Source organism: Heterocephalus glaber, unplaced genomic scaffold (assembly GCF_053883595.1).
Source record: "Heterocephalus glaber isolate CG9 unplaced genomic scaffold, H.glaber_assembly_v1.0 deba00000942, whole genome shotgun sequence".
Classification (NCBI taxonomy): Eukaryota; Metazoa; Chordata; class Mammalia; order Rodentia; family Bathyergidae; genus Heterocephalus; species Heterocephalus glaber.
This window is the reverse complement of record NW_028258174.1, coordinates 1,583,980-1,598,199: the sequence shown is the minus strand read 5'-3', so window position 1 is coordinate 1,598,199 and position 14,220 is coordinate 1,583,980. Positions and strand designations below refer to the sequence as shown.

The 14,220-nt window shown below is 43.7% G+C and overlaps 1 protein-coding gene across 1 annotated transcript; it reads left to right on the top strand.

The window, feature by feature from the left end:
* Positions 1–3,101: 3,101 nt before the first annotated feature.
* Positions 3,102–7,967, top strand: Cd24 (CD24 molecule). Its single transcript, XM_004855435.3, has 2 exons — positions 3,102–3,270; positions 6,294–7,967. Exons 1-2 carry the CDS (start codon positions 3,202–3,204, stop codon positions 6,459–6,461), a joined length of 237 nt encoding a protein of 78 aa, XP_004855492.1. The 5' UTR covers positions 3,102–3,201; the 3' UTR covers positions 6,462–7,967.
* Positions 7,968–14,220: the final 6,253 nt, after the last annotated feature.

The window sequence follows — 14,220 nt, the reverse complement described above, 5'->3', positions numbered from 1 at the left end:
TATTTTATCTTTAAAAGAAAATTAGGCTAGTCTCTTAGTATCAGAAAATATGAATGAGGGGCTGGGAATGTAGCTCAGTGGTGCAGTGTCTGCCTGGCAACCTCGAGTCCTTGAGTTCAATTCTTGGTACCAAAAAGAAAGAAAGAAAATATGGACTGAGTGCTAGGTGTAGAGGGTATGGGGTGGACAGGATGTGGTTGCTGTTGTTGGCAAAGCAGAAGAGATTTGGGACCTGTGTCAGGAAAGCTTGGTTGCAAATTTAGGTGTGGCATTGTAGCTGGCTGTGTTGCCTTGGGTAAATTACTTAGCTTCTGTCCACCTCACCAATGAAAATGATACCACAGCTGTCTGCCCTACTGACCTTACAGATGAAATGCCACATGGAAGGATGTGTTATACAAGAAAGAGCAAGTGTTATACACATGAAAGATTTTAAAAGCCACACTATGATGAATATGGCTCTAGAAGTGGCAGTTTAGTGAGTCTTATGTGTCAAGCATTCTGTTAAATATATTCATGAACTCAGTTAAGATCATAACCCTAGCTGGGCATGGTGGTGCAGGCTTGTAATCCTAACACTCTGGGAGGTTGAAGCAGGAAGATTGTAAATTTGAGCTTAGCCTGGGCAACTTAGTGCTTAGCAGGACCCTGTCTCTAAAGGACCTTAGTATGAAGGCCCTGGGTTCAACTCCCAGTACCTAAGGGGGAAAAAAAAGAAGAAAAGAAAAACTTTTGGATAAGTAGTAAGAGTCTCATTTAGTCCAGTGGCATGGGCTATTATTGGCTAAAGGAAAAGCAAATAAACTATGGAAAACCAGGAGAAGGGAAGGAAAAATAGGAAGAAAGAATCACAAACAAAAAGGACTTGGAAGTACAGTGGCACACACATGTAATCTTAGCACTCTGGAGGATGAGGCAGGAGGATCATGAGTTCAAGGCTAGGGAAGGTTTGAGGAAAGCCTGAACTACATAGCAAAACATCATTTTTAAAAGAAAATCAAAACTCCCTTCCCCCAGCCCCAGAGAAAAAAGCTCAAAGGAGAATTTTCAAACAGATTTCTTGAGTTTCTAGCTGTACAGGAAACACATCAAGATCGGTGAAGAGGATTTTCCTCTTCCTGTTCCTGGACACCATTCACAAGAGGATGTCCAGGGGCAGTTCCTTGGCAGGTGGGAAGGGGGCCCTTGGTCTGTGAGTTACGCAGCCTCTTTGGCTGGAGAGGAGGTTGTTCACAAAGCATAGATCCCAAGTGCCTCACTAATTTCAGGCATTGTTTGCAGTTTAATAGTTCTCTTGTGAATCACATAGCTGTAAACAAAGTAGGCACCTCTGGCTTCTGGCACCTTCTGTCGGGGAGCAAATATTGAGGACAGCTACCACTGTGACACAGACACTGCTGTAAAATATATGTACAGTAACTCTTTAATAATGCATTAATAATGGTATTATCACTTTCATTTTACAGAGGAACAAACTGAGGCTTTGCTGAAGTAAAAGTACAGCCAGCATTTGAACTGGGGCAGCTTGGCACCAGAGGCAGCCTTCCTAAACACTCTATCCAATTCCTTATGTTAATAGCAAGTAGGAGGAGGGATGAGGAGAGGAAGAGGGGAAAGAAGAATGAAGGACAAAATAAATGGATCCTATAAATACCAGCACTAGTTCAATGAGCAGATTCTGAAGGGTCAGCTCTCAAGATGGGCCCTCTTGAGTTAGGACTTGTCCCTTCTTAACCTTGGAAGGGGGTGGCAAGCTGGGCACAGACGCTGTCTTTCTATACAAAGTGGTAACTGTGAAACAGAAGTTCACTGGTGCTCAACAGAGATTCCTGTGTTCCCAAGCACATCCCAAACGCGGAAAGTTACTGAGAAAGGTTGTTACAGACCAACTGCTACTGATTTGTCACTTTGCTTCCATAAAACTAACCTTGTTTTATGAGACTGTTCTGCAAAAGTGAAATTTAAACAAATTCACACCTTTATTGGGTTTGCTCTGTTTTGCTTTAAAGAAAGAAAGAAAGAAAAAACAACTTGGGCTAACCTAAAATAAAAAGGGATCAGGTCCGGAAATTAAAAATTATACTAAAAAATATCCCACCGGTAAAATGATTTCAACTTTTGCTTTAAGGTCTTCACAATAAAATGATTGGAAAAAACATTCCATTAAAATTTGCAGAACGATGACTAATCTCCTGTTTGGGCCAGTTCATTAAATTATTTAATGGCAACTATGGAAAAGTAAATGGCTTTATCCCTGAAAGCTTCTGCTCCTTAAAGGAATGACAAGAGAGTAGGTTGCAAGAACAGGGCCGGAAGAAGTGTGTCCCCGGGAATTCGAGTGGGGCCGCGAATTCGGGCGGGACAACTGGGGATGGTGGGGCTGCCGCCCCTAGGGTGGAGCAGGGAGTCCGCGGGGTGGGCCATCTTCCCCTCTTCCCAGTCCCCGAGTCAGGCTAGAGGGCAGGTGACCGAAACCCTGTCCTTAGTAACGTCCGGCCTCGGATCAGCGCCCAGGGCCCCAGCGCCCTCCGGGCCGATCGCAGATGTCTCTGCGCCCGGGGCCCTGCGGTGAGCCCCGCCGAGCGCTCGCGCACCAGGCGCCAGCCCTGGTTCCCCGGGACCTATCAAGCCCGCCCAGGTCCCCCCTTCCTCCGCGGTAGGCATCGGACAAATCCGAGCGCCAGGGACCCCCACGTGGATGCGCCCCGCGGCCGGAGCTGGGGATGGCAGTCCCGCGGCGCCCGAGGCCCCGACTTCCTTCTGGGGGGAAGATGGCAGGTCCCGGGGAACAAAGGAAACTCGGGCCCGGCCTTGAAAGCGGCGTGTGTGGCTCTCGTGTTCGCCCGGCTCCTGTGTGGGAGCCGCCCGTCCCGGGAAACACCAGCCGGGTGCCAGCAGCCCGCGGCGCCTACCCACTTGCCCGGCGGCTGTGCGGGGACCTCCCGACCGTGGGGACCCGGGAGGGGGCGGGGCGGGGCGCTGGGGAGTCCGGCGGGGGCGGGGGAGGCGGGGAGACGGCGGGAGGAGGGGATCGCGGGTGGGCGGGGAGGGGGGCGGTGCGCGTCACAGCCATTGTGGCTGCCTGGGTATATAAGGTCCCGCCGGGCGCCGCGCTCCCCACCTCGCCTGCGCCCGCCCGAGCCTACAGATCTCTGTGCACCCGGCCTGCAGCGAGCTGCGCCGCGCGCCGACGGAGCGGACATGGGCAGAGCGATGGTGGCCAGGCTGGGGCTGGGGCTGCTGCTCTTGGCACTGCTCCTACCCACGCAGGTGAGGCCCTGGCGTCCTTAGGGGTCGGGGGCTGCGCCCCCTGGGGAGGGGGATGGAGTCCCTACCTCAGGTCAAGCGCTGAGTTAAAACGCCAACCCCAAGGAGGTGGAAAGCCAACGGAATTGGGAGAATTTCGTGTAACTGGCCAGGGGGGAGAGCAGTGCGGACCCCACTTTCCACCCCCTCGTGGGCGCTGCCCCTCCTTTGTGGCTCCCGCGCGCCACACAAAGAGCGGGCTCGGCCCCCGCGGGGCGCGCTGCTCGTGCCCACCCTCCACCGACGGAGCTGGTGTGGGTGTCCCGAGGAAGGAAGCTCCGGGTGTGAGGCGCCGCTTCTCACCCCATCCCGGGGTTCTTGAGGCTGAAGCCTAGGTGGCGACCCGGTCTGGACGCTGCGCTCTCACACACCTCCCCTGTCGCCTCAGGAGCCCCGCGTGGAGCCCAGATGGACTGGCGGCGCGGCGGGCGTTTCTGTCCCGTCTCCGCTAAGCTTTGTCCCGGTCCACGCCACCGCCTCTTTTTCCCACATCGTCTGTCGGGGAACCGACCTCGCCCCCAGGGCCCGCAGCGTGGGCACCAGCAGTAGCGCCGCGCTGCCCGAGGGCGAGTGTGTGGCGCCCAGAGTGGGACCAGGGCTGCGCCCGGGGGACCCGAGTGGGGGTGGGGAAGGAGGGCGGGAGCAACCGGGTGGCTTCCGACCACCTCGGGCTGGCATTTTACCCCCCTGAAAGTTGGGCGTGTCGGGTCCCCGGGCCCCAGCCACCCAGCTTCTGGGCTCACCTGGGAGCGCGGCCCGCGTGTGGGGCGCTCTCGGGCTTTCCCACTGCGGGCTGTAACTGTACCCTATTGTCTGGCTTCCGGTCGGCGGCGCCCCGGAGCCTTTCTCTACTGCCCCATGGGGGAAGGGCTGGGCCACGAGAAATGGAAACGATGTCCCTCAGCCAGGTCGCCTTTCCACGTGGATTTTTCCCCGAGAGATAATTTTTTTAAAAAAAAAGATTTTAGTTAAGATGGTAAAACGAGCTTGGTAGGGATTTTATTTTGTTTTGTTTTGTTGTGTTAGCAGTTTAATCAGCATCTCCTTTTGGTGGTGTAGAAGACCCTTAGATTCTCAGATTGATGCCCTGGTCTCTTTAAAAAGTCACCTGCCTTACTAAAACTCTTTGTATGAATTAAGAACAAGGATCTCATCCGGATCCCCCCAACAGGCTTCCTGTTTCAAATAATCTACCATATTAAGGCTTGCTTTTTAGCGAGAGCGCTATTTCTTAATTGGACATGATCAGTCTTACACTCCATACCCAATAAATGTGTTTGACTTGATCAAGAATTTTGTTGCGGTTAGACTTTTTTAGTCAGTATTTGCTTAGTGGCCTTCTGGGTTGTACAACAAAAGGAACTAGTGCTGATGTAGGTGGGCTTTATTTTGGATTAAGAGTCAGCCGAATGTACCTGTGGCCCGGACTCGCACGGTGCCTCGTCCTCCCTCCCTCCCGTCTGTAATTGGAAGCCCTTGTAAACCCTCCCTTGCAGTGAAAGCTGAAAACTCCGACCTGCCTTTGTTCCATGACAAAGGCGAGATTATCACGTGCCCCACTGGACTGCATTTGTAGCTCCAAAAATCAGTGGTGAATGATACCACTCAGATGCTGGGACAGTATGAAAACCTTGGTTCTTGGCCACAGCATTGAGCTAGTGACCAGGCTCTGAGCCTGCTGCTGATGGAATTTAACATCAAAGCTTCCTGGTGTCTTTTATGTGAGGTCATTCTGAATAGATGGTGCCTTGAGTGAAGTCATTTTGTCTCAAAGCAAGAACTCATTGACGGGCCGGGGGTTTAGCTCCGTGGTTCCGGCACCTGCCTCGCAAGCGCAAAGTCCCGAGTTCGATCCCCGGTACCAAAAAAAAAAAGAACTCATTATTATATTTTTCAATTTAAAACAAAAATTGTTACCATTTTTGAGAACAGTTACAGTTTCAAAGGAGCCAAGAAGATACCCAATGGCCCCCTTAAGTTAAAGGCTAAAGTAAGTTACCCAGGCTCTATGAAATGGGTTTGTGATTACCTAGCACATCTGGGATAGACAGGGACCAATTATTTCTAGTACCGTAAACCTCAACTATAATATTATAAAAGTCCTTTTTTTTTTTTGGTACCGGGGATTGAACTCGGGTGCTTGAGCTTGCGCAGGAGGCGCCGAAACCACTGAGCCAAATCCCCGGCCCCAGAGTCCAGTTTTTTAATGTAACTTTAAAATGTCCCTCTTTCTAAGAAAATAGAGGCAACCTTATAGCAGTAAGCCCATATGATCTCAAAACCTAGGTTAGTAAATTTGGTCTTCATTCCTTTGTATAGGATTAAAAATAGTCACACTCGGGTGGGGGATTTAGCTCTGGTTTCGCCCCTGCTGCACAAGCGCAAGGACCTGAGTTTGATCCCTGATACAAAAAAAAAAAAAAAAAAAACAACCCAGAAGGAAACACCCATCTATTTAGGGCCGGGGATTTAGCTCAGTGGTTTCTCCACTTGCCTCACAAGGACCCGAGTTTGATCCCCGGTACCAAGAAAAAAAAAAAGTTACACTCTTGGAGTTACATAATTACTGAAAAACTTTTTGTTCTTGTTGCTCCTTGCATTTTTAGACATGTATAGGCAGTTTTTAAACTAAAGAAAATAACTGGTGGGACTGAGCAGGAATTCAGAAGTTAATGATGTGGGTAAAAGAACAATGAAGGAAAAAGCAATCTCACAATATCAAGGGCTTGGGTGTAGCACAGTGCTAAAGCGTGTGGTTAGTACACAAGGCTGTGTTCAATTCCCAGCATTGTAAAAATGAATGAATAGGGCCGGGGATTTAGCTCAGTGGTTCTGCCGCCTGCCTCGAAAGTGCAAGGTCCTGATTTCGATCCCTGGTACCAAATAAATAAATAAATAAATAATTGCTTACCTTTATTGTAGAGTGTTTGTGGAGCTAGTTATGACATCTGTAGAAATTTATCAGAGTAACTTTTTATGTATTTTAGATTTACTCAAACCAAACAGCTGTTGTGCAACCTTCAAGTAACACCTCCCAGAACACCTCTACTACCCCAAATCCAACTAATGCCACCACCAAGGCAGGCAACGGTGCCCTGCAGTCGACAGCCAGTCTCCTTGTGGTCTCGATCTCTCTTCTACATCTGTACTGTTAGAGACTGGCCAAGAAACGTCCCTGCTTCCCCATCTTGTAAACCCAATCCAAATGGCAACCAGAAGTGCAGTGTGGCAAGGAAGAAATCTAATTCCACACCTTATTTTAGCGATGCAGAAAATGCTGAGAATTCCAAATTTGATTCATTTGAAGGATGTGTGAAGGGATTGACAGACGATGAATGCCAGTATTAAATCTGCTGGAGTTTTTTTTTTTTTACAAGATGAAGAGAGATAACAACATTCAAGATTACCCATGATTTCCTCAAATATGGCTTAAGAAATAGGGACACTTAAAACTGTACCTTGAAAAGAAGAATAGATTTTATTTAGAAATAAAAGATGGGATGTGGAATGGAGATTCAGTTTTCATTAGGTTCATTAAATCTATAAGGCCATAAAACATAATATAAAAAGCTTCCATGATGCTATTTATATGTACATTAGAAGGAACTACCAGGTGTTACTGTAATTCCTCAATGTGTTGTTTCAACAGTACTAATTTAATGCTGATATCCTCTAGATAAAGTTTCACATTGTTAAGCTATCACTGTTTTCTTGGAAACTGAACTCTTTCCCCCGCCCTCTGTGGCTTTGGCTGTGGCTTTGGATTTGATGTTACATTTGACTTTTTATGTGGTAATTGACATGTGCCAGGGCAATAGTAGACAGGAACCCACCCCCAAGTCTAAGTATCTCAAGTAAATCTTATCTTTCCAAAGTGAAATGGTAGGCATTCCCCACCACCCACTTTTATTCAACACAAGTACCAGATTCATCTAGCTAAACTGATTCCAAAGAGTAGAATTGTATTGACCTCAACTAATTTCAAAATGCTGCCTTTTTATTTCTGTATATGTTGAATACTCCTCACAATTAAAAATACAGTCTGTTTTGAAGATAAAATTACAAATCTTGAAATTAAAAAGGTAAATATGTGAAGGAGCCAAAACTAAATCAAGCATTTGGGAAGCTAGGACTAGAAGCTAACTTGCATAAATTTGCAAAAAATTTTATACTTTTTCTGTAAATACTTTTTTTAAAAAAAAACTGTGGATCACAGTAGCCACATTTGGAACCCATTCTGTTATCAGTCAATATTTTTAGATAGAACTGTCCTAAGTCTTGATTTTTGCCGTCTTTTACAACTGCCTTGATACACAGAAACCTTTAAAAAGAAAGAGACACACCCTAAACTCTTGTTTGCATGGTCACACACTGATGCTTACATGTTCCAGTATCTAATAGGACCACAATAGTCTTGATAATCCAAGTCATTGCTTTCCCATCTTTGGAAATCTACATGGGAACAGCCAGACTGAACAGATCTGAAGCTACTGTGTGTGTGAATGAACACTCCCTTTTTCTTCATATCTGCTGCACATCTGTTTGGATTATATATTGTGTTTGTGTATTTATGCTTTGATTCATAGTAACTCCTCATGTTATGGAATTGATTTGCATTGGACACAAACTGTAAATAAAGAAATAAATGGCTGAAAGAGCAATCTGTTGAATTTGAAGTTTTTCTGGTTATCAGGAATACTTTGGATGATGATGGTTTTGAGTTAGTTTAAGCCATTAGGAATACACTTCATTGTTTTCCTATTAAGTAGAAAATGATAGTCTATTTATTTATTTAGTCTATTTCTGCCTTGCTCACTAGCAGTGGGTTTTGACCAGAGAATGGCATCCAGAGTCAGCATCTTAACTATTTATGTATGCCAGTGACATGCCAGGGTACTCACAATTGAATGCTGAACTTATTGAACAAAGGCTTTTAGTTGAGAAAGAGTGTGATGACTAATAATCCCTGGAGAGTCATGTAATGCCCTGAGGAAAACTCCAGAGCACTAGGAGTCATGGACTGTGGCTTGAGAGGATGAGTGGTTTTGGGTGTTGGAACTGACATCTGAAATACAGAGTGGTTGTAAGAAAATCAGAGGAGAATTCCTACTGGAAAGAATGACATGTATGAAGTCCCCAAGTCAGAACCACTTTTTCTATGCCTGCCCTGAGATCCACAAGTCACCTTTATTACCTAAATTGTCACTCCCATCTGCTCCTTTCACACCCCTGTGTTGCTTTAACACATTAGGTGCTCCAAGGACTCCCAGGCTCTTTGTTGCAGTCTGGCCATCAAGAAAGGCAGGGTGCAGATCTCAGGTGGAATTCCTTCCCCAAAGAACCTCAGTTGTGCTGCTAAGGGCTTTCAATGGATGGAGTTGAGCCCACCTAGATTATCCAGGACAGTCTCATATTAATCACATCTGCAAAATACTTCATGGCAACATGATGTACTAGGTTAGTGTTTGGTTTAATAACTGAGGGCTAACTATACTGACAAAAACTGTCATAGTCCACCCTTTGTCAATTTGACACTTGAGCATACATGCATCTCTCTCTCTCTCTCTCTCTCATACTTGCACATGCTAGGCAAGTGCTCTGCCGCTTACTACATCCCCAGTCCTTTAAAAAAATTTTATTTGATACAGGGTCTCATTAAATTGCCTGGGCCGGCCTCAAAATTGGGATTCTCCTGCCTCAGTTTGCCACATCTGCCTTTCCAAGTAAAGACAACAAGATCATATTTGTGCCTAATATGACAGAATTATATTTCATATAATCAAAACTACTTCCCCAGAAGAGAATGCAGAATCTTTGGAATATGTTCACTAGTCTTGATATCCTGCAGCTTGTGATGGTAAGTTAACCATTATTAAACATTATCAATGCATCTTAGTTTAGATGAAAAGAAATAAGATGGAAGAAAACAAACAAATTCCGAATTCTGCAACTGGTCATGTGGCTATAGCTAGTATTTATAGCTACCTTATGTTATCAATACCATGTTTCTTTTGCTGTCAGTAAGCACCTTAGCTGGTCATGGTTCTTAGCCTGGCAGGGTCACCCAAATCTTTTCCTGAATTTTATTGTAGTCTTTTTAACAACTTTAATGACAAGATGTGGTTGTAGTAAGAGAGAATTTGAAACACTCTTTGCCTCCATTATATAGTAGCAGCTCAACTTTTCTTTGGTAATCAGGATTAATAATTCGGCAAATAGAGTAACTCCCTTTGTCCTATGATGCAGAGCCTTGAGGAGCCCCAAGTGGCTGGGTGGCAGTCTCAACTGTTAGTCCAAGGGGATCATTGTTGTGTCTCCCAATGGAAGCATTCTTCTTTCCTTGGCACCAAGGCTTCTAGACAAGCAGAGCATAACATCTTCAATAGGAAGCAAAATTTTTGCTGGTGATTTTCGAGGGGCAATAGTGACTGATGCCACTTCCATTTTCGCTGTTTCCTGGACCTGTGAAACTTAATTATGGGAGAAGTGGCATCATAGTTAGAGATACCCTGCTCCAGTCCTTCAAGGCATTGACCCTAGCTGGTGCTACTTGAGTTTTCAAAACATAATTCCTCTCTTCTATCATGCCAGTGGCTTTAGGATTATAGGGACATGGCAAGATCAATTAAGAAAGCTCCTTGGTCAGAAGCAATGCTGATTATGTGGATTACTATGATAATCAATAAAGGAAGCATGGTAGTTTTGTCTGAAGCATTGCATGCAGGGAAGGTGAATTCATTTTCAGAATGAGAGCAAAATGCTGCCCTTTTCATGATGGAAGTGATTCAATGTAATCAACATTTCCTGGTAGCTGGGTGATCATCTCATGGAAACAGTGCCTTTAAGGAGACTGAATGTTGCTCTCTGCTATAGCATTTGGTAGTGGCTGTAGTAGTTGGTGAATGTAGGTGAATATAGGTCTATGTTGCTGGGCCTCTGCTACCATGGTCACTTTGTGGGCCTATCAGTCAATGACAGGGATGGCTGGAGAAAGAGGTTAACTGTGCTCCACAAAATGGGCCATCCTACCTCCTTGATTATTAAAATTCTTCTTTATTGGGGTCATCTTTTGGTGAGTATTCACATGGGACACAAATATCACACTCTCTGTCCATATCTTCATTTTTTTGTTTTTTGTACCGGGGATCCAACTCGGGACCTTGCGCTTGCAAGGCAGGCGGGGGGAACCACTGAGCTAAATCCCCGGCCCTCCATATCCTTCTATTCATATATCTCTTCCCTGGTCCTTCTTGTCACCAATTTTCTTACCATGTTTCTTCTGAGTCATCTAGTCAAATAATTAGCCACAGCCCATGAATCAGTATAGACTCATACCTCTGGCCATTTTGCCTTCCAAAGCAAAATGAACAACCAGCCCCACATTTTGTAATTTCATGGCGGGTAATTCTGCCCATTGAGACTACTTCCTTTCACCATTGCTCTTCAGGGAAGTCACAGAAGGATTTGTAGAGTACAGCTATCTACTATTGGATAGTGCTTGAATATTGTATAGAACCTTGTATAAGCCAGACCTAAGTTTTCTCTTTTTCAATTAGTCATGGGAAATTCCATGAGACCATAGGTACAAGCTGAGAACGAGAAGGCAACAGAGCTGGAGTAGGGGCTGTGGACTTTCAGGCTACTTCTTTATGTAACTTACTGGATTTGTAGGACCTGCTCGAGCCCAACCTCATGTACAATTTTCATATATACAATGGAGTGTTGACATGCACACCTGAATTTATGGCCCGATGATTAGATAACATACAGATCATGATGGGCAGTGAGGGTTACAGGGTGGCCCATGACTTTTTTTTTCCATTAAGTTTATTGGTACATTTTAGGTATAAAATACAGTTACATTTATCATTGGGATCTTGTACCTTTACAAGACATATCCTGGTTCTTATTTTTTCCCCATTCCCCTGCCCTCCCTTCACCCCCTCCATCCTTCCCTACTTACAAAGAATTTGTTTCCATTTTTCCTTTTCTCATATTTTTTCTTTTCCCTTCTTTCCTTTCCCCTACCCCTCCCACTTCCCTACTCCTTTAGACCTTTTCTTCCTATTACAAAATATCAATTATACATTTTTAATCAAAATATCAATATTTAGAGGACATTAGCACAGATTTTACAGAATTTAAAAGGATATAGAAAGCATATTACAAAAATCTTTTTTGAAATAAATTTGACAACTTCTATGAAGTACTTTGCAAGACAAATTAATGAAACTGAGTGTAAGAAATATAAAATTTGAATAGCACCTGTTAAAGAAAGTATATTCCAGGGCCGGGGATTTAGCTCAGTGGTTTCGCTGCCTGCTGCACAAGCGCAAGGACCCAAGTTCAATCCCCAGTACCAGAAAAAAAAAGTATATTCCTAGCTTGAAAACCTACCTATGTGACAACAGCAGGCTCATATACATTTTAACTGATGAATTATATCAAACATTTAAAGCAGAAAAAAGAAGGACTACTTCTCGCCTCATTTTAGTAAATCAACATTGTGCTAATACTAAAACTGGATAAAGATAATGGAAGAAAAAAGTATGAATATAGATAGAAATTTGTTTAACAAAACAAACTATTAGAAGTCACATCTGGCAGTATGTAGAAAGTGGTTTTATTATAGGGATGGCAGTGTTGGTTCAGCATTGGAAGATCCACCCCCATAAGTCATCATTTTAACAGAGGAAAGGAAAAAGCCATATGATCCTATCAGTAGTTACAGAAAAAGCATTGGACTAAATTCTACAGCTGTTCATGGTAAAAGCTATCAGGAGACTAGAAGTAGAACAGAACCTTCTCAACAGATAAAAGACATGTATGCCATACTTCCAGCAAAAATGCCTTATATGAATGGAGAAGATACAATGCTTTCTCCCTAAGGTGGGGAACAAGGGCAGATATGCCTACTCTTCATCTGTCCACTAAACTTTGAAGTATATGCCCAAACCAAAATAGTCTGGCAATAAAAAGAAACAAATAGCATAGGATTGGCAATGTAGAAGTAAAATCTTTATACGTAGATGAAGTGATCATCTACAAAGAAAATACTGAGAAATCTCTAGGAGCCCCTAGAACTTGTATTTGAATTTAGCAGGATTAGAAAATACAAGGTATATATAAAAATTCAGGTCTGTGTATACTTGCTATAAATGAAGAATTGGATATTGAAATTTAAAAGTTATGTAGGAGTACAGAGGACCTAGAAAAGTAAAAAGAAAAAAAAGTGTTGGAAGACATTGATTACCTTATTTTAAGACTTCCTCTAAAGCTACAGTAATCAAGGCAGTGTTGGCAAAAGGAAAGACATATAGATCGATGGAATAAAACAGAATCTAGAAATAGAACCACACATATATGGTCCACTGAAATTTGAAAGATTATTTAACATTAACATTTTATAGAATTTAAACTCAAGAGCAGAGGAAAAGATAGTGTTTTCAACAAATGGTACTAGAACACCTGGTATCCATATGTAAAAGATTAACCTCAAGGGGTGGCCCATGATTAAAGGTTGAGTCGCTGGCAAAGTGCAGTAACAAGCCAAAAACAATTTCTAAAAAAAATTGCTATCTGCAGAGGATAGCAGGGATCTGCTTTGAAATCCAAACACTGACCATCTCATCCATCCTTGATATAGTATAAACTTACAGAAAAACAACAAAAAATTGGCGTGTACCTTTTTTGTGTGTGTTTGTTTGTTTTTGGAACCAGGGACCTTGTGCTTTGGAGGCAGGTGGCAGAACCACTGAGCTAAATCCCAGGCTCCATCCTGGACCGTTATCTTTTAAAAAGTAATTATCATATCTCATGGAGGAGGAGAAATAATTACTTTTTCAACTTTGAAACTTATCTGGAATTTTTTTTTTGGTACCTGGGGTCGAACTTGGAACCTTGCACTTTCGAGGCAGGCAGTGGAACCACTGAGCTAAATCCCTGGCCCTGGAATGTTTTACTTATCAGAAAAATTCCACTTCAAGGCTATCCTTTGACTATCCACACTTAAATATTCATCATGTAATTTATGAGTACATTAAGTAATGAGCATTGTATAAGTGTCTCTCTACCTAAATTTAGTCTTAATAGATAAAAACATACAGTGTAGAGACAAGAAGTTAGTTGAAGCTCTGTGCCATAAAGTTAAAATGAGAAAAAAATCTATTTAGAAGTAAACATATTCTAAACACAAACACCCAAATGCCACTACTGTCCTTAAAATAGAGCTCAAATATTTAGGTAGCTGAAAAGTATGTGTTTTTCATTTTTTCTAGTCTTCACTTAAGGTTAGCTTGGTTATTTTTGGATTCCTTATTCGTACAGTGTTTTTCCTCCTTAATTTTTGTAGGATGACACTTTTTGGACAACAAAATCACCATCATGGGTTGCTTCTCTTCACATTACATCTAAATTCTAAAAGCAATGCATTTCTAAGAAACTTTAGGAAGTTTCCATATTTATGATTTTGCAGAGAAATATCTCTGGGAGCCCAAAGCGTCTGAAGCAGTTTAGCTGTCATGCCTCCTAGCAACTGGCAGAGAGGAAGGTTTGTGGAAAGTGAGCACATCCAGAACTAAAGTCATTACCTTCCCTCTGCAGACCTCTGCTTCATTCATCAGGATCTCCTGCCAAGTTTCTCTCAGTATACACAGGGGCTGCTTTTCTGTCCCCGCCATCTCCAATCAGCCGTGATGTCCTGTCATTCTCAAGTCCCAGGTGTCCGGGCATTCTACCCCCTCCTCCCTCCCCATCACTGCCTTCCTCCTACTCACTTCATTTCTCACAACTGCACCTCTCTGCCCATCTCTCTTCTTGTGCTTATTCTCACCTTTATCTTCTAAAATGTAGATCTGCTCATTTTGCTTCTTAGTTTAAAACTTTGGCTGGCTACACTTTGTCTGCTAGAGTGGA

Bases quoted from the DNA above. Each gene is read 5' to 3' on its own strand.
- Cd24 (XM_004855435.3), top strand. From the start codon at position 3,202: ATGGGCAGAGCGATGGTGGCCAGGCTGGGGCTGGGGCTGCTGCTCTTG. The intron at 3,271-6,293 runs GTGAGGCCCTGG...TATGTATTTTAG, and splicing joins CACTGCTCCTACCCACGCAG to ATTTACTCAAACCAAACAGC.